Source organism: Antechinus flavipes, chromosome 5 (genome assembly GCF_016432865.1).
Source record: "Antechinus flavipes isolate AdamAnt ecotype Samford, QLD, Australia chromosome 5, AdamAnt_v2, whole genome shotgun sequence".
Classification (NCBI taxonomy): domain Eukaryota; kingdom Metazoa; phylum Chordata; class Mammalia; order Dasyuromorphia; family Dasyuridae; genus Antechinus; species Antechinus flavipes.
The window spans coordinates 202,909,313-202,935,526 of NC_067402.1; the positions used below are offsets into that span (position 1 = coordinate 202,909,313).

General features: G+C 33.5%; 1 protein-coding gene across 1 annotated transcript in view; it reads left to right on the plus strand.

Moving 5' to 3' along the window:
• ABCD2 (ATP binding cassette subfamily D member 2) overlaps positions 1-26,214 on the plus strand; it is a 114,036-nt gene that overhangs the window by 65,499 nt on the left and 22,323 nt on the right. The window contains exon 8 of the mRNA XM_051963156.1: positions 26,130-26,214. Within this exon, the coding sequence (XP_051819116.1) occupies positions 26,130-26,214 (85 nt within the window). The remainder of the gene's footprint in view (positions 1-26,129) is intronic.

Here is a 26,214-nt window from a genome sequence, read left to right on the forward strand (position 1 = left end):
GTAAAGTGGAAGGAAGGATTTGGAATTGGAAAAGTGATTTGAGAAGGTTTTGTTTTACACTTTTAGAAAAATGCCTTTTTTTTTTTTTTGACAAGTACTGGATGTCGTCTTCATTACTTACCTTTCTTCAATCATTTTAAGATTACAAAAGAAAACTTCTGTGATTTTAAATAATTCCAGGAACTAAATCCTTTCTCTTTATTCTATCTGATAAAATACTTAATAAATATATTGTCTCTTCTTTTAATAAGTAACTTTTTCCTGTCTATATAAGTTAACAGAAAACAGTTGGTCTTTAGGAAAATTGAGATTTAAATGCTACGATTAGTGGTTATAAATCCAGATTTGATTAAATTAAAATTTTGTTCTGAAACTAAATTATAATTATGGTAAATAAGAACTTAATACAAAATACATTTGCTTTTCAAAGTAGCAGTGCTTGGAAATGTACGAATCAGTAACTCTGTGATCTTGACCAAATTACTTTATCTCTGTTTGCCATATCTTTTCTTTTAAATAAAAATGATAATAAATAATATCACCCACATACTAGAGTTGTTGTGAGGAGCACATAATTTTGATGTGCTTAATACAGTGCCTTACATATAGTAATCATTACATAAATGTCATTGTCTATATTGAATATTTGATTTAAATGTAATTGATATAAAATGCCAAGATTGATCAGATGAAAGATTAGGATAAGGCATTTATTTTGTCACTTTTGACATTTACACTAAATGCATTTGACTAAATTATGCTATTATTGTGCTTCTAAATTGTTACATATTGTAAATTTGGGAAGACATTGTTTCAGAAATGCTGTTAGATTATAAATTGAACTGTTTAAAATGTGATAAAAATTTAAAAATTGCTAAATATTTCATGGGTTGTATTTTGCTTTAAAATATATAATAATTTGCTGATGAGAGAAAGAATAGCAAAGTCCTTTTTAAGTTATCTTTATCTGTGAAGTTCCTTGGGACTTTCAATTTGGAGGTCATAAGATTATATCAGCTCTGCAAACAATATGTAATAGAATTCTGAAATTCTAAAATTTGAGGAATTAGGACCTTTTTTTTTAAATTTTTATTTAATAATTACTTTATATTGACACTCGTTTCTGTTCCAATTTTTTTTCCCTTCCTCCCTCCACCCCCTCCCCTAGATGGCAAGCAGTCCTTTATATGTTGGATAGGTTGCAGTATATCCTAGATACAGTATATGTTTGCAGAACCGAACAGTTCTCATGCTGCATAGGGAGAATTGGATTCAGAAGGTAAAAATAACCCGGGAAGAAAAACAAAAATGCAGATAGTTCACATTTGTTTCCCAGTGTTCTTTCTTTGGGTGTAGCTGCTTTTGTCCGTCATTTATCAATTGAAACTCAGGTCTCTTTGTCAAAGAAATCCCCTTCCATCAAAATATGTCCTCATACAATATCGTTGTCGAAGTGTATAATGATCTCCTGGTTCTGCTCATCTCACTTAGCATCAGTTCATGTAAGTCTCGCCAGTCCTCTCTGTATTCATCCTGCTGGTCATTTCTTACAGAACAATAATATTCCATAACATTCATATACCATAATTTACCCAGCCATTCTCCAATTGATGGGCATCCATTCATTTTCCAGTTTCTAGCCACTACAAACAGGGCTGCTACAAACATTTTGGCACATACAGGTCCCTTTCCCTTCTTTAGTATTTCTTTGGGATATAAGCCCAATAGAAACACTGCTGGATCAAAGGGTATGCACAATTTGATAATTTTTTGGGCACGAATTAGGACCTTTCTCAACCAAGATGGGAAAATTTAGAATTTTGCTTATAGCAAAAAGAATGAATATTATCTAGGATTGTTTAACCATCAGTTATGAGTATGAATAATAGAATTATTTTTGTAAATGCTAACTAGGTAATTTCAGATCAAAGATGTAATTTCAATTCATATATGTTGGTCTAGAAGCTTACAGTAGTCAGGAATTTTCTTTTAAACTATTCATTGTATTTTTGAACTTGTAGTCACTGTATATGTGTGAAACTTTAAAATGTGTCTATTTTTAATTTGTAAAAGAAAGATAAATGAAATGTATTTGTACTCATTATTAGCTGTGGTGGCAATAATCTGATTCTAAGCTGTAATTAGTGAAGTTTTGCTATTTGAGATAAAATCTTCTGGGACTGAAATCTGATATTTCATGTATGGTCATCTGAATTATCATGGAAACAATAGTCCACCATTCAAAGGGAATGCAATGTGCTGCCCAAAGGGAGCACAATCTCAGAACTGCTACAGGTGGATGATTTTGTCAGGGAAAAATTGAAAAGACAACCTTGGCAAAGACACCGGTTGGAGCCTCTTGACTCAGTTTCCCCATTATGTTATTTCTTCTCTGAACAAGAAATTTTCCCATCTGGTTTATTCACAACCTAGATTTTGATGCCCTATGAATTGAAACTTTGTTATAAGATTAGTTGGCAAATATGCCTTATGCCTACAATCAAACAAAACTAAAGGAGTTTTCCCCCATTATATAGCTCATGTCATGTCAAGCCTGTGTCTTTGAGGAGTCAGTCTTGATATCATCCTAATCATGTCCCTTCTTTTTCATTTCATAGAAAATTTCTGTCACAAGGTAGTTTAATAGTAGAAGTTTTGTTGTTGCAAAACCAAATCTGTTCATTAATAGACTACCACTGAAACATCTGAGTCAAGTACTATTTCAATCTGAATTTGTAATCTATTCTATATCCTAAGAAACTAAATAAATCAGTTCTTAATTTTTTTTATCTACTTGCTGATAGTTATATTCATGAAGTATTTCATTTTGGGGCAGATGATATGGGGAAAATATCCTCGTGTGTGTGTGTGTGTGTGTGTGTGTGTGTGTGTGTGTGTGTGTATGTATGTGAGAGAGAGAGAAAGAGAGACAGAGAGACAGAGAGAAGATAAAGATATAAAAGTTTAATTTTTTTCTAATTAAAATTAATATTGAGAGATCAACAGAATTAGATTGTTTTCTCTAAAAATTAGGAAATATGTGTCTGTCTGTCTGTCTTTCTATCTATCAGCTTCCAAATGTTTCTAATGGGATATACAGATCTTGAGTAGGTTTTGGTAACAAGTTCTCAAAATTGGGTTAAATATTTTACATATAAAATTATATTTAAATTGTAATGTTCTTCCTACAACACTGTTGTTAATAGAATTAAAACTATAAGATCTAGATTGCTTCTTATCTTGTAAACTATTATTGGAAAACCAAATTTAGGAAGTTATACAAAATTGTATTGTTATTGGAAAGTTTTAGCAAATTTCTAGAAATTTCTGCAAGTGACATGAAACCAGAGAAGCAAGTCTTCTAGGAGGAACTCTTTAGAGCTGCTTTGAGGAAGGGAATGTCCAGAGAAGAATATTTCCAGGGACCAGACATCTACACAGGATATCTGCAATTCAAGATCAAATGTGCTACTTAAATTAACACTGTGGGGAGGATTCTGGGAAAATGGCAGAGTAGGTCAGAAAAGTTTTGGCTCTCTAAATTTCTTCCACAGGGAAAAAAAAAAAAAAAACAGAACATCACCTCACAAGGAAGTAGAATAGCAAAAATAAACAAGAGTCAAGATGAAGACAATCTAAGAAGATTTCATAAAATGCCTGACCTCCAGGGACAGAGGTTCAGCTTAAGTGAAGAACAGACATTTTCAAGTCAACTCTGCAGAATCAACAAACAAGAAGCTCTGGAGGTGTCTGGGATTGGGAAGCAGGTCACCCTTAGAAACTTTCATCTTGTAGACAGTACAAGGGATTTGATGGCTGAGTAGGAGAAGACTGAAGGACCTTTCACTCTCAAGCACAGCTGTGCTGACCAGAAGCATCCTGGGCTGGGCTGCTGCTGGAGGGAATAAAGAGCTAACACATATTTGGTGAGAAGAGTGACAGAGGAGCAGGCCCCTATGGGCTGTGACCACCTGCAGGTGAGCAGAGTTCCTGGTTTGGGTTCCAGGGAGGAGAAGACAACTGATGTTTGCAGCCACTAGAGGGATGACAGGGAGTAAAATTATTTGTGGGATAGTGTGATCAATGGCTCTATCCCATGTTTAGGAGCAGAGAGGAGAATCCAAGTTTGAGCCCTGGGACAGATCTCAGAAAATAACAGTATGAAAGACCTGGGGCTTGGGGCATTATTCCCAGTGCCTTGGGACTAAAATTTGATCACACTAATAGCTGCTAAAAATAAAATAAAACAAAAATCCCAATAATAATGAGTAAGCAAAGAAAAAAGAATCCAACCATAAGATACTTATTATGGGGATAAAGAAGATCAGGATTCATATTCAGAGGAAAATAACGGAGCTAAAAAAGCCAACCCTTTTTCACTGAGAAACATCAAATGATCCTAAGCACAACATTTCTTAGAACTTTAAAAGTACTTTAAAAACCAAATAAGATAGTTTAAGGAAAAATTAGAAGTGAAAATAAAAACAAGAAAATTATGAACAGAAAGTCAACCAACTGAAATAGAAAACCAAAAATTTAAGGAAAAAAATAATTCCCTGAAAATTAGAATTGAGCAAAAGGGAAGCTAATGATGTTTCAAGATGTAAAGAAATAATAAAACAAAATCAAAAGAATGAAAAAAAATGATAGAGAATGTCAAACATCTCAACAGAAAAACAACCAATTTGAAGAACAAGTCAAGGAGAAAGAACATAATGGTAGGACTGCCTAAAAAAATGAATCTTGATACAATAATACAAAAAATTATCAAAGAAAAATGTACAGAAGTTCTGGAATCAGAAGGCAAAGCAGAAATAAAAACAATCTACCAATCACCACCTGAAAGAGATATGGGAGGAAAACTAACAAGAATATCATAGCCAAATTTCAAAACTCTCAGGTTAAGGACAAAATATTGGAAGCAACAAGAAAATATCAACTTTACTCAGGCTGAACCTCTGTCCCTGGAGATCAAGAATTTTCTGGAGTCTTCTTAAGTTATCTTTATCTTGACTCTTGTTTATTTTTGCTGCTCTATATTCCCTCTGAGGTGATGTTCTGCTTTTTGTGGAAGAAATTTAAAGAACTAAAACTTTTCTAAGCTACTCTGCCATTTTCCTAGAATGCTCCTTGCAGTGTAAATTTAATCAATTGTATTAAATCAATTTTCATTTTAATCAATTGTATTAAATCAATACAATAAGGATTACACAAGACCTAGAAACTGTTACACTGAAGGACTATAGATCTTGGAATATTGTATTTGATAGATCAAAAGAGCTGAGGTTATGACCAAGGGTAACTTAACTAGCAATGTTAATTATAATCCTGAATGAAAAAAAAGGACATTGAACAAACTGAAAGACTATCAGATATTTTTAACAAAGTAGAAGAACTTAAGGGAAAATTCAGCATATAACATCCAGGAAATATCAAATGAACATTAAGAACATTATAAGAAACTTAATAAGATAAAAACATTTACTTCTTATTTGTGAAATATTGTCAATTCTTTTATGATTGTCATTTTTATTTGAGTAGTTTGCAAAAAAGGCTTGGTTTGAGCTGAGTATAATTGGCTAATTCTAAGAAATATAAAATTGTAGAGAGGATAAAAAGGAGCAAAATTATCTTATAGAAATGAGGCAAAAAGGAAAAATAAATACAAACAAAATGAGTGGGGTGAGGGTAGTATTGAAACATTACTCTCATCAGGAATGGGTTAAAGAGGGAACAACATACATACAAATATATATGGCTAAAATTTTGGATCATTGTATTGCTGAGAATAGCTTAAGTTATTCACAGCTCTTCATCGTTTTCATCATTGATCTTATGAAATGCAAATGAATTGGTTTTAAGTAAGGAAGGGCTATGCAAGGTCACCTGCCTCATTTCCTCTCCAGAGTCATCTGAGTCCAGTGGCAAGATATAGAGCAAGCTGACTGGAGATGGCCCTGGATGAAGTGGTAGACCTCGGCCTTTTTAAGCTAAGGTCTTCAACAGATCTCAGTTTGACTGAGGTCACACCTATTCGGTGATTAAGGTTAGATAACAATTGAGACGAAGAATCTATTCTTTCACCTAGTCTAAAAAAGGGGGAAAAATCTAAATAAATTAATCTGGGAGGCAAAGATTTTAGAATTAATGGCCAATGCAGAAATGAGTGAATTGAGACCCAAACAATGACCAAATGGGGCTTGGTCTAGGATCTATTGATGGTTAATGAAAATCAGATTGATTTTGGTTTAAGGTATGGTCTTTAAGAAAGAAATCTAGCCTGAGCTGTCTTGTGCAAAAGAAAAGGGAAAAAATGCTCTTAAGAGCATCTGTAGGTAAGGGTATGATAGCCTATGTGGACAGAGGGAAAAAAGGGAAGGATGCAGCAAAAGAACTCTGGGAAATGAGTGTGAACCACAACGTAGCCTCTGTTTTTGTCCGCTTGCATTTTTGATTTCCTTCACAGGTTGATTGTACATTATTTCAAAGTTCTATTCTTCTTGTGCAGCAAAATAACTGTATGGATATGCATACATATATTGTATTTAACATATACTTTAACATATTTAACATGTATTGGTCTACTTGCCATCTGGGGGAGGGGATGGGGGGAACGAGGGGAAAAATTGGAACAAAAGGTTTTGCAAGGGTCAATGCTGAAAAATTACCCATGCAAATATCTTGTAAATAAAAAACTATAATAAAAAAGGGAAGGATGAAAAAAAGAAAGAAAAGAAAAAAGGAAGGAGTCTTCCAACTGACCAGTTCCAGTTTGTGGACCAGCTTTACTCACAGAGATTGTTGTTTGTCCTTCATTCTTGAAGAGGATTATGATATCAGGGAGGTGATGCCATGACATGCAAATGTATTGGATTTAAATGAGGGAGGTCTGTGCAAGGTCACCTACCTCACTTTCCCCTCCAGAACCATCTGAGTTCAATAACAAAATATAGGTCAAGACTGTTGGAGATGTCCCTGGATGCGGTGGCCTTTTTAAGCTAAAGTCTTCAACAGCTCTCAGTTTGCCTGAAATCAGACTCATTTAGTGATTAAAGCTAGGTAAAAATTGAGGCAAAGAATCTCTTCTTTCACCTAGTCCAAAAAAGAAAAATATATCTATTTTATTGATGTAAACATTTGTAGATATAAATTTCCCCTTAAGCTTTAGCTGCATTCCATAAATTTGGGCATGTTGTCATTCTCTTTCATGAAATTATTGATTTTCCCCCCATGATTTGTTCTTTAACCCACCTATTCTTTAGCATTTAATTATTCACTTTCCAATAAATTTTCATCTATCTTTCCACTGCCTCTTAAGGATTGTAATTTTTATTCATTATGATCTGAAGAGGATGTATTTAATATTTCTGCTTTTCTGCATTGGTTGTGAGATTTTTATGTCCTAATGTATGGTCATTTTTTTATGAAGGTCAGATACTGCTGAGAAAAAGGTCTATTCTTTTCTATTCCCATTCAATTCTCTCCAGAGATCTATTATATCTACCTATTTTTAGAATTCTAGTACCTTCTTAACTAGTAATTTAGAGCAAAATATAGTTTGCTGCCTTATCTCTTTTTGCTTTTGTTTTGTCTAAGATTATGATTGCTATCCATGCTTTTCCCCCTTCAACAAAAATAAATTTTACTCTAGCCCCTTACCTTTACTCTGTCTTTCTGTTTCAAATGCCTTTCTTGTAAGCAATATATCGCAGGATTCTGGTTTTTAATCTATTCTCCTGTCTATTTCTATCTTACAGGTGAGTTCATTCCATTAATATTCACATTTATGATAATTAAATATTTTATTTCCCTCCATTCTATTTTCCTCTTGTTTACCCTTGTTTGTCTCTTACTTTCACAGTGTCTTCTTATAAATGTTTTAATTCTTATCACCATTGCCCCTCATTCTAGTTTTCTTAACCTTAGCCCTTTTTACTTTTCTATAGGGTAAGATAGATTTCTTTATCCAACTGAGTGTGTATTATTTCCTCTTTGAGCCAATCCTGATGAGAGTAAGATTCAAACTTTGCCCCCGTCTTTCCATCTTCCCCTTTATTATAAGACATTTTTCATGCCTTTTTTAGTGTAATAATTTACACCATTCTATCTTTCCTGTTTGCAGTATTTTCTCCTTGATTGGGAGCTCTGGAATTTGTCTATGGTGTTCCTGGGAGTTTTAACTTTGGGATCTCTTTCAGGTGGTGATCAGTGGATTCTTTCCATTTCTAATGAACTTTCTATTCTGTCCTCTGGTTTTATGATATCAAAACAGTTTTCCTTGATAATTTGATAATTTCTTAAAATATGATATTTTTGATCATGACTTTCAGGTACTACCATAAGTCTTAAATTATCTATTTAACATATTTTCCAGATCAGTTGTCCTTTTCAATGAGAACTTTTATATCTTTCCCTTTTTGTGGTTCCTATAATGTTGTTTTTAATCATATCTTGTTATCTCATAAAGTCATTAGCTTCCACTTGTCCAATTGTGATTTTTAAGAAATTATTTTTTTTCAGTAAGTTTTTGTACCACCTTTTCTATTTGTTCAATTCTTTTTTAAGGAGTTACTTTTATATATCTTTTTGAATTTTTAGAAATCTTTTCCCAATTTTTTCTATTTCTTTTACCATGCTGTTCACTCCTTTTTTCATGATTCTCTTGCATTATTCTAATCCCCCCCCCAATTTTTCTTCTCTAATTTGCTTTTTTTAAAAATCCTTTTGGATTTTGAGATGAATTTACATTTTTATTTAAGGCTTCACACATAGCCATTTTGACACTATTGTCCTTTTCTTTTTTTCTCTCTGAGACAATTGGGGTTAAGTGACTTGCCCAGGGTCACACAGTTAGGGAGTGTTAAGTGTCTGAGGTCACATTTGAACTCAGGTCCTTCTGACTTCAGGACTGGTGCTCTATCCACTACACCATCTGGCTGCCCCTATTTTCCTCTTCTAAATCTGTGTCTTAATCCTCTCTGTCACTATAATATGTTTTTGTTGTCAAGTTCTTTTTTTTTTTTTTTGATATTTTTCTCTGATTATTTTGTAACTTTGTATTCTTGTGTGAGAGTTGGTCTTTTGCATATTATTTCTAGAGGGTCAAATCTATCTCCTTGTCTGAGCAAAGAACATTTAAAAAAATTTTAAACTGCTCTATTTATTTTGATACTTCATTTAAATATATATCTTTCTGATATTACATTTAAATATACACACACACACACACACACACACACACACACATATATATATATATATATATATATATATACATACATATAAAATCCTAGCCCATGAATATTACAAAAGAAAATTCAAACACAAGAGTCTTTTTGAAAAATTTTGTTTAATTGGTAATAGTTCTCTGGCCCCTGCACTATAATCTTTGCTAATATTATATTTATTGGTCAAGTAAAGGGGAGAGTAAAACAAAGATACTCACTCTCCACACTATTTATTTGATATAATTCTGGAAAATGCTAATAGTAGCAATAAAAACAAAAGAAGTAAATTAAAAGTTCTAAAGTAAAAAGAAAAAAAAATCCCCTACTTTTCTATGATAAGATGGTTTCCTTGAAAAATTCTAAGCAATTAGAAATGATACTAATAGAGACTAATGTTTCAGCAAAGTTGTAATAGAAAAAAAAACCTTCAAAAATCAAAAGCATTACTGGAATAAATCCAACTTGATCATAAAGATATGGGATTATGATATGATTTTATTTACATTTTTTGATATTGACTGTTTTCGTCCTGTGTTCCATTATTCTCTAGCTTGTGTATTAGTCTCTATTTGTCTCATAAAATGATTTTTGATAGAGTGCTTTCTTTCTTATTTTTTGAGAACAATTGAGGTAGTATAGGTACTAATTTTTCTTTGTAAGTTTTATATAATTCTCTTGTAAATCCATTAGGACTAATAGGTTTTTTCTTTGATTGTTTCTTTTATAGCTAATTTTATTTCCCCCTTGGAAATTGGATTACTTAAGATTTTTGTTGGATCTTTTCTTAGTTTGGATCTTTTGAGTTTTTGAAGGCATTTTTATATTTCTTTTGTGTTCTCTATTTTGCTAATCAATAGCTGTATATCATAGGTTCTGATGATTCATTTGTTTTTTTTTATTCTGAGTTTTTTTGTGATTTCACCACATTCCTTTGCTATTTTGTCAATTTGATAACTTTTTTTTGCCTTTTTAAATATGAGTTGGGCAAAAGAAGTTTTCATTTATTTAGTCTTTAAATAATTTTATTAATTTTATTCTTCATTTCTAAATTTTTATTTCCAATTTATTTCTGCTCTAATTTTTATTTTCTTCTTTCTTGTGCTTATTTGGGATTTGCTTATTTGTTGACTTTTTAGTTTTTTAAATGCATGTCCAGTTCATTAATCCTCTCTTTTTCTATTTTGTTAATGTATGTTTTTAGGGATATGATTTTCCCCTGAGGACTGCTTTAGCTACATCCCAGAAACTTTGGTATGTCGTTTCATCATTATCATTTTGTTTACCACAATATCAATTGCTTCTCTGTTTTTTGTTTGACTTATTCATTATTTACCATTTCATAATTTTTAGTTTTCATTTGAGTCCATGTCTTTTGTTTTTATTGTATGATTTCTGCCCTATATTTGTTTGCAGTATCTTTGTGCCTTAATACATAGTCAAATTTTATAAAGTTTCACATGGTGTTAGTACATGCATATATGAATATTTATGTATGTTTGCATATATGTATATTTTTCAGCAGTACTTTTAAGAAGATGCTATAAGACTTATAACCCTAGTTTCTCCAGCAATTTGTTCAGCTCTAATTTTTTTCCATTTTGTTTAACTTTATGTTAGCTTTTATGAAACTGAAAGAATATCACTATCTGTATCTTCTTATAGTCCAGCCAATTTTTTGTCTTTATTTATTCCGATGATAATAGATACTGACTTTTTGTTTATGATTTATTTCAACAGAAAGTTATCTTTTTTAAAGAGTGAGAATTTTCTTTTTGGTTTTTTTCTGATAGAATGATTGCAACCCTTGATTTTTTTCTTTGGATTTACTTGATGCTTGTTAATTTTTTCTCTAGTTCTTCAATTTTATTCTGTAAATGTCTTTGTACCTATTTTGATTTCTTCTAAATATTTTCAATGTTATTCTATGTTCTTCGTATTGTATTGTCTTATACTAATTCTTGCACATGACAAAGAGGATATTGCCCCACATATCATTGTGCAAGTCATTATTGACCTTCCTCTTCCCCTTTGTCATTTTCCCCCCAATTTCTTTGAAGCCTCCTCCCTAGTCCCTCCTTATTGGTGTCATTTGTCCCCAAGGGCTCTGATTCCCTTTTTTTCTGTTGCAGGATGAATGGCTTTTTAAGTCCATTTCCTTGTGTATCATATTCATTGGTCACCACATCTATTTATATAATATCTCTCTCTTCTCATAGAAACATTCCCTCCCAGCACTGAAACAAAGTTTGTTCCTTCCCACCACCTCTTTTTTCAATCCTTCACTTTATCTTTCTGTGTATTCTCCTATAGGCTCTTTCCTCCCCAAGACTTCCTGATTTATTATATTATTAATATTGAACCATAGATAACAAATCAATATCAATCTATTATCATTTGAACTCATAAAGACAAAAAAACTGCTGTACTATAAGAAGATACAGTGTTGGAGTGCATCATATATTTCCCTCTATTTTCTTTCTCTATGTTCCCTTTCATTTTGTCATTTGAACCTGCAATAACATTGATTTGCCTTCAGACAGAATGTAACACTTAATCCATGATGTTTCAGTCTTGTTTCTCTATCATTTCTATTTGACTTCTTCCATCCTTGTATCTTGTATACACATTTAGAAATAAATCTCTTCATGATCTCACTGTTGTTTTGTTGTTTTTGTTTTCTATATTCATTTACCCTTCTTGTATTTTTGTTTACTGGTGTATTTGAGAAGCAAATTATTTCTTCAGATATGGTTCCCCTTTAGGAATGCTTTAAATTCCTCATTATTATTATTTTTTAAAACAAACATACTTTTCATTTATGGTTAGACTCAGATTTTAAGGGTAGGTTGTTTTGGGTGGCACCTTGAGTTCCTTTGTTCTTTGTAATACATTATTCCCTTTTTTCTTTCAGTTTTTCGTAAGTGCAAAATAATCTTGTGTTATTTGATTTCTTTTATATTTGGCGTTTTATCTCTCTGGTTACTTGCAGAATTTGTTTGCCAATGTAATTGTTAAATATTTAGAATTTGCAACATAGAGTTTTATTGTTTCTTAGAATAGATCAGTAGATTCTTTCACACTTTGTTTTTATTATTTAAAAGTTCTGTACAACTTCCTTATAATATTCAAAACTTATCATGTTCCTTTGGAACTCTATAACTTTAAGTTGCCTCTACATACCACTCATTCAAGATCAGCATGTTTTTTCCTTGATCCATGGGAGATCATGGGGTTTTAAATTTTTTTTATTTTTACATCTTTTTTTCCAGATTGTCCTTAACTTCTGTGTATTTGCATTCCCAATCTTCTCTTTCATTTCTTCGGTGAGACTTGCCACTATGGATCCAAGTTTGTCTATTCAGCTAATTTTCTTTTCATTATATAGAACATAAATTCTGCTTTCCAGATTATTATTTTTCTCTTAAGCCATTTAAGAAAACCATACTTTTCAAAATCTATAGGACCCTCTGCCTTAATGGGTATTTTTCATTTTCCTTGTCTTGTAATAGCCCTATTTCCTTCTATAATTGTCTTTCTTGTTAGTTTATCTCAATGTCTTTGATTAAGTCATATTCCTCCTGAGATATTTGGTGATTTAAATTTTTCTGTATTTTCCTCTTTTACTCACTTTCTGACTTCATTCCCTTTGATGGTGGTTTCTTTGGGATCTAGAATTCTGTCTCTGCCCAAATAACTTCTGGCAAGGAAGTTAAAATAGTTCTGGCCCCAGCTGGATACTGGGCTCTTTCCATTAGTAGACTTTCCCAGACTTAATAGTTCTAGTGCCACACAGCTATAAACATGTATTTTATTCTTTTTCTCTTTGTTCCTATATTCTCTGGCTAAGTTAATGTACAGAATACTACTGTGCTATTAATGCAACCTGAACAAATTTCTCTCATTTGGATCTCTGAGGCATTCGGGGTAGGGACTGAGGTGGAGTGGGGGGATGTTGCATTATTTTGCAAGCATAAAAGTTGACTTGTGAAGCCTTGTTCTCCAATAATGCAGGATATATGAAAGGGGATGCAAAATCAGAGTATTAGGAATTAGGGATTCTTAGCTTTTTCTGCTCATCATGCTTTTGCTTTGTTTGGGTTCTTGGTGTCTTGGATTAGGGAAACAGCTGAAATTGCTTTATTTCTTGTTAAGAAGTCATGAAAAAAAAAAGTTTACTCCTCCATCCAGGTCACATGACTCCAAAATTTTGCTGAGTATTTTAAACATGGGGCAGTTTCTTGAAAACATGGCTGTTGAATTGGTTGAATTTGTTGGAGTATTGTAGTGGTATGGGTGTTAAAGTGTATGAATGTATCCATAAATTAGGTATACATTCAGATTTTTAACTTAAAATTTTTTAATTTAAAAATTAATAGAAGCACAAGATTTGGAGGATTTTAAAGTGATGTTTATTAAAGTAAAGCCAGGGAAGAATACTCTGAAAGTTCTCTGAGAATAATCAGACTTTTAAAAAATACTGCTGTCCTGAAAGTAGGAAATAATATTATTCTGCCCACCATCCTCTAAGGAGGAGGTACTTTAAAAGGAATCTCTGACCACAGACAAATTGAAAGCCATTCCTAATTCTAGAAAGGCTATTCCTTTTTTGTCAGGTTGAGGACAAATCTCATGTGTCAATAATGTGTTATAGATCCAATTTAGAAATCTCAGAACTGGAACTCCTCCACAAAATAATCATGGCAGATTTGGATTCAGCTGTCAACAGACACACTCAGTGTTGGCAGGGACTGTAGTCACAAATGAAGTGTTGGTTGGTAGTTTTAAATAAACAAGTCTTAATTTGATTTTTATTCAAGGCTTTAAGGTCATATAACCTGGAATCACAGGGCAAGCATGTCTCCAAAGACTAAAGAAACAATATGGTGACAAAGAGACTCTCTCTGACTCCTGGTCACCATCTTTGCTCCTAAGGTGCTCCCCAGTGCTTTGCACTAGCCATATGTCACCTGCCTTCTAGACTTTTCACTCCAGAGCTTTCTAAGTGCTCTTCACTAGTCCTGGTCCTAGACCACTAACATTGATCTCTTGCACTGCCTACTGTGGTGCTCCCCTAGGCTAGAACATTTTTCCTGCTCCTTCTTTCTCAGCTACTCTACTTTGTGCTGCCATCTGATATCTCCTGACCGATTCCTCCAGGCCATACCCGTACCTGCCTTTTTTGTTTGTCATGAGCTATGCCTCCCAAACCTTCAGAGTTTGAAAAAAACAGCACTTACCGTGAGTTTGGGCTTTGAAAAAAACTGTAAACAATCTAATCACCTACCTGCCTTAATGTTCTTCTCTCCAACCATTGACACTGCTTGAACACATCATTCTTCAATGTTCAGCTTACCTGCCACTCGCATACTCTTCCTATCCCAGCAATTTTGAACCTCAATTTTCTGATGTACCTTATTTCCCAGTTCCCCATCTCCAACTATTTGTTTCTTTATTCCAGTCTCTAACTCTAATCCCAATCCAAACCCTCAGTCCTTTTCCTCATCCCTTTAATGTTCCACTTCAAAATCTGCTCTGATTGTCCCTCCCACTATGTTGGTAGAATTCTTACTCCTCAACTAAAAAAACTTCCATTTCATTTAAAACTATTTTTTTCTTCTTACATTTTCTAGCATTCACTGAGATTTGACTTCCTCCTGATGACATTGCATTCCTGGTCACTATTTCCAGTTTGGTTGCACTTTACTAGTCCTAACTCACTTTTCTTAGCAAGGGAATGAGAATATTTCTTGCTTCCTGTTGATACTTCTAAACTTTCTATCACCATCCTTAAGCAATCTCTCTTCCTTTGAGTTATCCAAATTTATCACCAAATCCAGATCCTCATTTTTCTTATTTAAAGGCTGTTCTAGCTCACATCTTTCTCTACCCAAACTTCTGCTTTCTCAACTAGGCCCTCAATCCATATGCTTCATTTTAAAAAACAAACAAAAAAGAGACCATTCATTATGTGTTTCTCTTTTCCCAGCATTGACTCTGAATTTAGAGAGCACTGGCATTAGAAGGCATTAGAAGGCATCACCTTCATTATTTGGCATAATTTTCTAGATATGATGAAGAATCTTAATCTTTTCCCAGAGTTCCAGTATGTCTTTTGGACATCTTAAATTGGAGGTTCTATAAGAGCTTCATACTACATATGTCTCAAATAAAATTCATTATCTTCCTCCCCAAACTCTTCTCTCTTCCCAATTTTCCTGTCACTGTTGACATTTTCCTACATATGCACTCAATTGCCAAATCTTGTTTTTATTTTCATGACATTTCTCATACATACACATACCCGCCTTATCTCTTGATTCAATTTTTATAATAGCCTTTTAATTGGTCTCCCTGCCTCAAGTTTTTCCACACTCCAATCCATTCTCCACTTTGCTGAGTATTTTAAACATGGGGCAGTTTCTTGAAAACATGGCTGTTGAATTGGTTGAATTTGTTGGAGTATTGTAGTGGTATGGGTGTTAAAGTGTATGAATGTATCCATAAATTAGGTATACATTCAGATTTTTAACTTAAAATTTTTTAATTTAAAAATTAATAGAAGCACAAGATTTGGAGGATTTTAAAGTGATGTTTATTAAAGTAAAGCCAGGGAAGAATACTCTGAAAGTTCTCTGAGAATAATCAGACTTTTAAAAAATACTGCTGTCCTGAAAGTAGGAAATAATATTATTCTGCCCACCATCCTCTAAGGAGGAGGTACTTTAAAAGGAATCTCTGACCACAGACAAATTGAAAGCCATTCCTAATTCTAGAAAGGCTATTCCTTTTTTGTCAGGTTGAGGACAAATCTCATGTGTCAATAATGTGTTATAGATCCAATTTAGAAATCTCAGAACTGGAACTCCTCCACAAAATAATCATGGCAGATTTGGATTCAGCTGTCAACAGACACACTCAGTGTTGGCAGGGACTGTAGTCACAAATGAAGTGTTGGTTGGTAGTTTTAAATAAACAAGTCTTAATTTGATTTTTATTCAAGGCTTTAAGGTCATATAACCTGGAATCACAGGGCAAGCATGTCTCCAAAGACTAAAGAAACAATATGGTGACAAAGAGACTCTCTCTGACTCCTGGTCACCATCTTTGCTCCTAAGGTGCTCCCCAGTGCTTTGCACTAGCCATATGTCACCTGCCTTCTAGACTTTTCACTCCAGAGCTTTCTAAGTGCTCTTCACTAGTCCTGGTCCTAGACCACTAACATTGATCTCTTGCACTGCCTACTGTGGTGCTCCCCTAGGCTAGAACATTTTTCCTGCTCCTTCTTTCTCAGCTACTCTACTTTGTGCTGCCATCTGATATCTCCTGACCGATTCCTCCAGGCCATACCCGTACCTGCCTTTTTTGTTTGTCATGAGCTATGCCTCCCAAACCTTCAGAGTTTGAAAAAAACAGCACTTACCGTGAGTTTGGGCTTTGAAAAAAACTGTAAACAATCTAATCACCTACCTGCCTTAATGTTCTTCTCTCCAACCATTGACACTGCTTGAACACATCATTCTTCAATGTTCAGCTTACCTGCCACTCGCATACTCTTCCTATCCCAGCAATTTTGAACCTCAATTTTCTGATGTACCTTATTTCCCAGTTCCCCATCTCCAACTATTTGTTTCTTTATTCCAGTCTCTAACTCTAATCCCAATCCAAACCCTCAGTCCTTTTCCTCATCCCTTTAATGTTCCACTTCAAAATCTGCTCTGATTGTCCCTCCCACTATGTTGGTAGAATTCTTACTCCTCAACTAAAAAAACTTCCATTTCATTTAAAACTATTTTTTTCTTCTTACATTTTCTAGCATTCACTGAGATTTGACTTCCTCCTGATGACATTGCATTCCTGGTCACTATTTCCAGTTTGGTTGCACTTTACTAGTCCTAACTCACTTTTCTTAGCAAGGGAATGAGAATATTTCTTGCTTCCTGTTGATACTTCTAAACTTTCTATCACCATCCTTAAGCAATCTCTCTTCCTTTGAGTTATCCAAATTTATCACCAAATCCAGATCCTCATTTTTCTTATTTAAAGGCTGTTCTAGCTCACATCTTTCTCTACCCAAACTTCTGCTTTCTCAACTAGGCCCTCAATCCATATGCTTCATTTTAAAAAACAAACAAAAAAGAGACCATTCATTATGTGTTTCTCTTTTCCCAGCATTGACTCTGAATTTAGAGAGCACTGGCATTAGAAGGCATTAGAAGGCATCACCTTCATTATTTGGCATAATTTTCTAGATATGATGAAGAATCTTAATCTTTTCCCAGAGTTCCAGTATGTCTTTTGGACATCTTAAATTGGAGGTTCTATAAGAGCTTCATACTACATATGTCTCAAATAAAATTCATTATCTTCCTCCCCAAACTCTTCTCTCTTCCCAATTTTCCTGTCACTGTTGACATTTTCCTACATATGCACTCAATTGCCAAATCTTGTTTTTATTTTCATGACATTTCTCATACATACACATACCCGCCTTATCTCTTGATTCAATTTTTATAATAGCCTTTTAATTGGTCTCCCTGCCTCAAGTTTTTCCACACTCCAATCCATTCTCCACTTTGCTGCCTAATGATTTTCCTAAACCTGAATAGACTTGAATATGCTACTCCTCCATTTAATAAAACCACTGGTTCTGTTTTATCTCTAACATAAAATATAAAACGCTCTATTTAGCATTCAAAGCCCTTTGAAACCTTGACCCTGCTTTTCTTTCTAGTCTTTTTACACTTCATTCCCCTCCATATATCCTATAATTCATTTATATTATACTAATGGCTATTCCTAATTTCTCTATGCCTTTGTGCTCTCTATTCTTGGAACGCTCTTGCCTCTGACTCCTAGCTTTTTTGGCTTTCCTTCGAGAAATAGTTCAAATTCTATTCTTCCAATTTTTTTTTTCTTGTCTCTATTTACTCCACTGCTAGTGCTTACCCTCTAAGATTAACTTCTAATTATACTGTATATATCTTCCACATATGTAGTTGCTTGCATATTGTCTCCCCCATTAAAATGTGAGCTCCTTGAAAACACAGAACATGTTTTTGCTTTTTTTTGTGTCTCCAAGATTTAACACATTACGTGGCACAATCTAAGTGGATGCCTCATTACAGAGATCACTAAGGAAGAGATACAGTACCAACTAAGTTCAGATTGAAGCACACACATCCATCTAGAGATGTGATATATAAACCAGAACTTTATCTGAATAAATACTGTGCTGTGTTCTTGGCTAGCCCTAATCTGGTGCTTTCTTTTTTCCTCCCTCTCTTTCCCTTTCACTACCTTCATTTCCCTCTATCTCTTTCTCCCTCTCCCTTTTCTTCCCTCTTTCCTTTCTCTTTCTCTTCCTCATTCCATCAACTTTCCTTGGTCTTTTGAAGAATTAATTTCCCCATGGATATCTGTGAAAAAAAAATTACGTTAAGTGAAATGTAAAACCCTGAAATTCATTCTAATGATTTTTGAAGATTTTATAGATAATAATGAAGAATCCGTGTTCCATTTCTTGAAATTATACAAAAAATTTAAAAAGATAGTTATTACTACTACAATCAGTAGTATTGAACCTGGAAGAGGATTCAATTTAGTAAATATAATTTACATGAGGGTAAGAAACATTTTGACAGTAAATCCCACATCCAAATTAAAGACAACAGATTGAGAAAAGAGTGGAATAAGATCTAACTCCATATGTCAAGCTATGGTTGAATTGTAAGCATGATTGCCCATGGATACAAGCATTCAGCAAAAGTCAACAAAAATATTCTGGAAGAATCAATTGGTTATACGATTATTTACAATAAAGAATATTGTATATCTTATTATTATTTATAAATTGTGTCCCACATAGCTTTAATATCAGTAAAATTTACAATAAAGTTATGTCCATATATATGCACACTTTTTTTCTGGGGGGGGAAACAGGTTGTTAAACCTTTACCATTGCAAAAACTCCATTGCTAGGCACATATCCTAAAGAGATAGGTGATAAAAGGAAGGACCCCATATATATTAACATAATTAAAGGAGCTTTATTGGGAATTAAACAACATGCCTTTTGCTTGGGACAGTTGTGGTATATCAATATAATGGAATATTGTTGTACTCTAAAAATGATAAATATTAATGGAGAAAAATATAAGAATATATCTAAACGGTTGCCGATTGATATAAGCAGAACCAAGAAAGTGATGTACAATAAGGATTACAACAAAATAATGTTATGAAATTATAATGACTAAGATTGACCCTAAAAACAATGAACATGTGTTATGGGCCAGAACTCTGAACCTGAAATAAAGGATGCTTACAACATACTGAGTGGAATTGAGGAGACAATAGTTTAGCATGATTCAGTATGATTGATTTAATCCTACAACAAATAATGATTTCCTAGTGATATAATAATTGGTGTATACTCAGTGTGGGGCATATAAACTAGAAGCTCTCAGGGCCAAAAAAGAGACAAGCACACTAGAAGCTCTTGGAAGCTGAGACAGATTCATTCCATCATCCACCTTTGTGGTAGCTGGAGGCTGAAGCACAAACCTTTAAATTCGGAAAGATTCAGAGGGCAGAGTAGGAGGCAGGAGCTCAAGTTCTTGGAACCAAGGAGAGAGATAGGCCTCTAAGAAAGCTAACCAGCCCCAGGAAAAGAGACAATACTTTAAAGGAGGCAATAAAGGATTTGGACTTTAACTCCTGGCTGTACTTGTGGTGATTACTGAACTGAAACGAAGGCTGCTCCCAGAGAGCTCAAGAAAAACCTCAACAGAGAACATTACATTTTAGAGAGAACATTACAAAACTGCATTTTCTTTGTAGAGGTGGACTATGTCTATGGAATACTGCATATAAAATTGATCTAAGCTTATTCATTGATTAATTTTGTAAAACATTTTTTTCTTATTCTTTGTTATAAGGGCTGACTTCCTGAGAAGGGAGAGTTATTCTGGGAAATACAGGTGATATAAAAATAAACTATAATAACAAAAATTTAACAGCTAATAATCAGGCCAACAAACATTTATTAAGTGCCTATTATTGTTGGGCATCATGCAACATGTAACAATGTGAAAAAGTCATGGGAAAAATGCAAACAACAGAAACAATAAAAAGAAGATTAAGGGTTTAAATTTCCTATTTGGACAGCTATAATGTTTGTTTTCTTGCTTAGAAATCTTGGTTTAGCAAATCCTTCTGTTTTCTTTTTTTAAATATAATCATAAACTTTTATTTTTAAAAAATCATTTATTTAATATTTTTGTTGTTCTCCACTTACTTTATTTTTTTAAATTGTAGTAAGAATCATGTTGGGAGAAACAAATCAGAGCAAAAGGGAAAAATCATGGGAGAGATTAAAAAAAAAAACAGAAAAGAGAAGTGAACACAGCATGTGTTGATTTACATTCAGTCTACTTAGTTCTTTTTCTGTGTGCAGATGGCATTTTCTGTACAAAGTCTATTGGGATTGCTTTGAATCACTGAACCACTGAGAAGAACCAAGCCTTTTACAGTTGATCATCTCCCATTCTAGCTGTTATTGTGTACAATGTATTCCTGGTTCAGCTTGTTTCACTCAGCATCAATTCATATAAATCTCTCTAGATTTTTCTACAATCAACTTATTCATAACTTTTTATAGAACAATAATATTTCATTATCTTCATATACCATAGCTTGTTCAACCATTCCCCAAGTGATGCACATTCACTCTTTTCCAATTCTTTGCTACCACAAAAAGAGCTGCTACAAACATTTTTGTACATGTGGGTCTCTTTCCCTCCTTTATGATTTCCTTGGTACTTCTGGGTCAAAGGGTATGCATAGTTTTATAGCCCTTTGGGAATAGTTCCAAATTGCTCTCCAGAATGGTTGGATTATTTCACAACTACCCCAACAATGCATCAGTGTCCCAGTTTTTCCCACATCTCCTCCAACATTTATCATGATCTTTTCCTGTCACCTTAACCAATATGAGATATGTGAGAAGTGGTACCTCAGAATTGTTTTAATTTGCATTTTTCTAGTCAATAGTGATTTAGAGCATTTTTTTATATAACTATAAATGGCTTTAATTTCATCATCTGAAAATTGTCTGTTCATAGTCTTTGACGTTTATCACTTGGGGAATGATTTGTATTCTTTTAAATTTGACATAGTTCTTTATTTTAGAAATGAGACCTTTATCAGCAATATTGTCTGTAAAAAAGTTACCAGTTTTTTACTTTCCTTTTAATCTTGTTTCTATTGGTTTTGTTTGTACAAAATCTTTTTAATTTAATGTAATCAAAGTTGTCCATTTTGCCTTTTAAAATGTTCTCTACTTCTTCTTTGTCATAAATTCCTCCCTTCTCCAAAGATATGATAGGCAAATTATCCCTTGTTCTCCTAATTTGTTTATGGTATTGCCCATACATATATCATGTATCCATTTTGACCTTATTTTGGTGTGCGGTGTGAGATATAGGTCTATCCCTTTTTTCTGACATATTTTTTCCAGTTTTCCCAGTAATTTTTGTGAAATACTGAGTTCTTATCTCAGAAGCTGGGGTTTGGGGGTTTATCAAATACTAGATTGCTATAAGCCTTGATTATTGTGTTGTATCTAATCTAGTCCACTGATCCCCCACTCTTTCTTAGCCAGTACCAAATGGTTTTGATTACTGGTACTCTATAATATAGTTTTAGGTTTGGTATTACTAAGCCACCATCCTTTGTATTCTTTTTTCATTAATTCCCTTGATATTCTTGACTTTTTGTCCTTCCAGACAAATTTTGTTATTATTTTTTCTAATTCTATAAAATCATGTTTTGGCAGTTTGAGTGGTATGGCACTAAACAAGTAGACCAATTTAGGCAGAATTGTCATTTCTATTATATTAGTTCGGCCTAGCCATGAACAATTGATATTTTTCTAATTGTTTAAATCTGATTTTATTTGTGTGAGAAGTGTTTAATAATTGTGTTCATATAGTTTGTTTTGGCAGGTGGACCCCCAAATATTATATCTTGTCTACAGTAATTTTAAATGAAATTCCTCTTTCTATCTCCTGCTGATGAGTTTATCATTAATATATAGACAAATGCTGATGACTTGTATGAGTTTATTTTATATTCTGCAACTTTGCTAAAGCTGTGAATTCTTTCCAGTAGATTTTTGGATGATTTTCTAGGATTCTTTAAGTGTATCATCATATCATCTGCAAATTCATTAATAACTTGTTCAATTTCTTTTTCTAAAATGGGACTATTTAAATATTTTATTTCCTCTTCTGTTATCCTGGGAAATTTATATTTTTATCTATTTTGTTTAGATTGTCAGACTTGCTGCCATAGAGTTGGGCAAAAAAGTTCCTAATTATTGCTTTAATTTCTTTTTCATTGGTGCTAAATTCACCCCCTTCCATTTTTTATGTTCATGATTTGGTTTTTTTTTTCTTTTCTTTTTCTGATGAAATTAACCAAAGGTTTATCTCTTTTGTTAGTTTTTTCATAAAACCAGTTCTTATTTTTGTTTATTAGTTCACTAGTTTTCTTAGTCTCTATTAATCTCTCCTTAGAGTTTCAAAATTTCTAATTTGGCATTTAATTGGGGGGGGTTTAATTTGTTCTTTTTCCAGTTTCTTTTAGTTACATGCCTAATTCATTGATCTCCTCTTTGTCTATTTTATTTATGTAGTTATTTAGAGGCTTAAAATTTTCCCTAAGAACTTCTTAGGCTACAACCCATAAATTTTGGTATGTTGTCTCATTGTTATTTTCTTGGATGAAATTATTGTTTCTGTGATTTGTTGTGTAAGCTACTCCTTCTTTGGAATTACATTAGTTAATTTCCAATTGGTTAATAGTCTATCTTTCCCTGAACCTTTATTGAATACAATTTTTATTGCATTGTGCTCTGAAAAGGAAATATTTACTATTTCTTTTTTTTTTTTGCATTTGATTGTGAGGTTTTTATGTCCTAATATATGGTCAATTTTTGTATAGTTGCCATGTATTGCTGAGAAAAAGGTATACACCATTTTTGTTCTATTCAGTTTTCTCCAGAGGTCTATCATATCTAGGTTCTCTAGCATCCTATTAGCCTCCCTAGTTTCTTTCTTGTTTGCTTTGTGACTAGATTTGTCTGATTTTGAGAGAGGAAGGTTGAGGTCCCCCACTAGAATAGTTTTGCTGCCTATTTATTCCTGTAACTGGCTTATAACCTTCTCTAGGAATTTTCCTACTCTACCACTTGGTGTATAAACATAAACATAAACATGTTGTATATCAATACTACTTCATTATTTATTGTACCTTTATTAAGATGTACTTTCTATATAAATTTTTATACCCAACTGAATAATTAAGTTATTCCCTCTTAGAGCTAAAACTGATAAGATCAAGCTTCAGAAAATGGTCATCCCCCTCCTTTTTTTTCCTGGATTGTAATAGGTCTTTTGAGCCTCTTCATGTGAATTAATTGTCCCATTATACATCTCCTTTCCTCTTTTTCCAGTACAGACCCTTTTTCTCCCCTTAATGTCTTTTTCTTTGATATCATCACATCAGAGTCCATTCACAACCTTCAGTCCATGTGATGCCTCCCTCCATCTGCCCCAGTGTCAAATACAATTCTCAAGAGTTACAAATATTATTTTCCCATCTGGAGATGCAAACAGTCTAACCTATATATATATATAATGCATATTTAATATATATTTCCCCTGGTTACCATTCTATGCTTCTCTTGAGTCCTTTGTTTGTAGATTAAATTTTCTGTTTAGTTCTCTTTTTTTTTTAATACAAATGATTAAAAGTCTCTTACTTCATTGAAGCTCCATCTCCACCCCTGAAAAATGATGCTGAATCTTGTTGGGTAGTTAATACTGGTTGTAACCTCAGGTCCTTTGCCTTTCAGAATATGGTACCAGGTCCTCAGTTCCTTTATAATAGAAGCTGCCAGATCATGGGTAATCCTGACTGTTGCTCTTTGAAATTTGAATTGTTTTTGTCTGGCAGCTTGCAGTATTTTTTCCTTGAGATTATAGTTTTGGAGTTTTGCAACAATGTTCCTTGGGGTTTTCCTTGTGGGATCTCTTTGCATAAATGATGGATGGATTCTTTCAATGAGTATTTCCCTCTCTGTTTCTAGAATATTGGGGCAGTTTTTCTTAATGATCTCTTATAGATGCTATACAACTATTTTTTGTTGTTGTTGTTGTTGTTGTTGTTTTTTTTTTTTTTTGTCATGGACTTCAGGTAGGCCAACAATTTTTAAAATGTCTCTCCTGGATCTATTTTCTAGGTTAGCTGTTTTGTCAATGAGGTATTGCACAGTTTTCCCATATATATATATTTTTTATTTTGACTGATTCTTGCTGTCTCCCAAAGTCATTAGCTTCCATTTGCCGTGTTGTTTTTAATGTGTGATTTTCTTATCTTTTGTATCTCTTTTTCCACTTGGTTTATTCTACTGTTTAAGTAGTGGTTTTCTGCAGACAATTTTTTCCTTCCTTTCCCAAACTGTGGACTCTCTCATGCATACTTCTCATTTCTTTTCTCATTTTTTCTTCTACCTCTCTTATTTGCCTTTTGAAGTCTTTTATGAACATTTCCAAGAAGCCTCTTTGGGCTTGGAACCAAATCATTTCACTCTTTGAAATTTTCTTCCATGGACATCATCTGAGTTTGTATTTTGATCTGCCCTGTCAAGGTTCTTTTCTGTTTCTTGCTCATTTTCTTTCCATTTCTTTTGGTATTTTCTCTTTTTTATTTTTAAGGTTGAGCTCTGCTCCTGGGATAAAGGGAGCACTGTCCCAAGCTTCCTGTGCAGCTCTGAGCCTTGGCTTTGAGCACAGGAGCCATCTTGTGTTTGTAGGGAGTAGCTTTGCCTGCTCTGTTCAGGAAATAACCCAGTTTCCCAGAATTTGCCTTCTGAGTTAAATTGGAAGCTACCCTCCTAATCTGCTCCTCTCCTGAGCCAGGACTGAGGGTTTTAGTTGCTGATTTGCTGTGATTAAAACCCTCTCACCAAATTTCCCAGAGTCTATCTGACTGGGGCTGAAACCCTTTTCACCCCAGTGAGACTGACCTTTCTTAAAGTTTTTTTCACTCTATCTTGAGCTGGAGAGTGGTTCCATTTGGTCAGACTGTTCAGAGGCTTGGTTTTAGGTGGTTTTCGAGCAAAACTGGGAAAGCTCCAGCAGCTACTCCACCATCTTGGCTCCACCACTGGAATTCCCTTCTTTTGTTTTCTAATATTCCCATTGCAGAGAGTTGAGATTATTTATTTATTAAGCCTTTTTTGGATAGCCAACAAACATACCTGAAAAGTTTTTTTTTTTTTTTTTTTGGTTATTTGTTTGTTTCTATTCCCCAGATCCCTTGAGGCAAGACTAAGATGACATGGTCAAAGAATAGCAGTCACCAGAACCCAAATTTCAGATTTCTAGTCCAGCACTCTTTTCATTGTACCATGTATTCATTCTTTTCCCATTATATTTTTAATGAATTTTAATACTTAGAATTAGATTACTGTTTGAAATTACCACTTAATTTCAAGAAGTATAAAAAGGATCTAAGCAAATAAGTTAACCTTTCAGTGTCACTATTTCCTCTTCTCCAGAATAATGCCTGTACTTATTACTTGATAAAGATATTTTAAGAATTTTAAAATAATGATTAAAATAATTGTGATGCTTAGAATTCTTAGTAAAATAAGTTATAAAGAAGAATGTACTGTCATTTTGACAGTATTCTGGGCACATGCCCCATTCAGAACCACTTTATAGTTAGTTTCATAATAAATTAGCCCTACTAATACCCTAGGGAAGGAAGCTATTATTAATGTTGGGTAAATATTTTTAACAAAAATATATGCTTTTTTACATGTGATTTTGGAAGGGTGGGATGCTGTCATGGATTGGAAGGATGTCCTCTCAGGAGGAGAGAAACAGAGAATGGGCATGGCTCGGATGTTCTATCATAA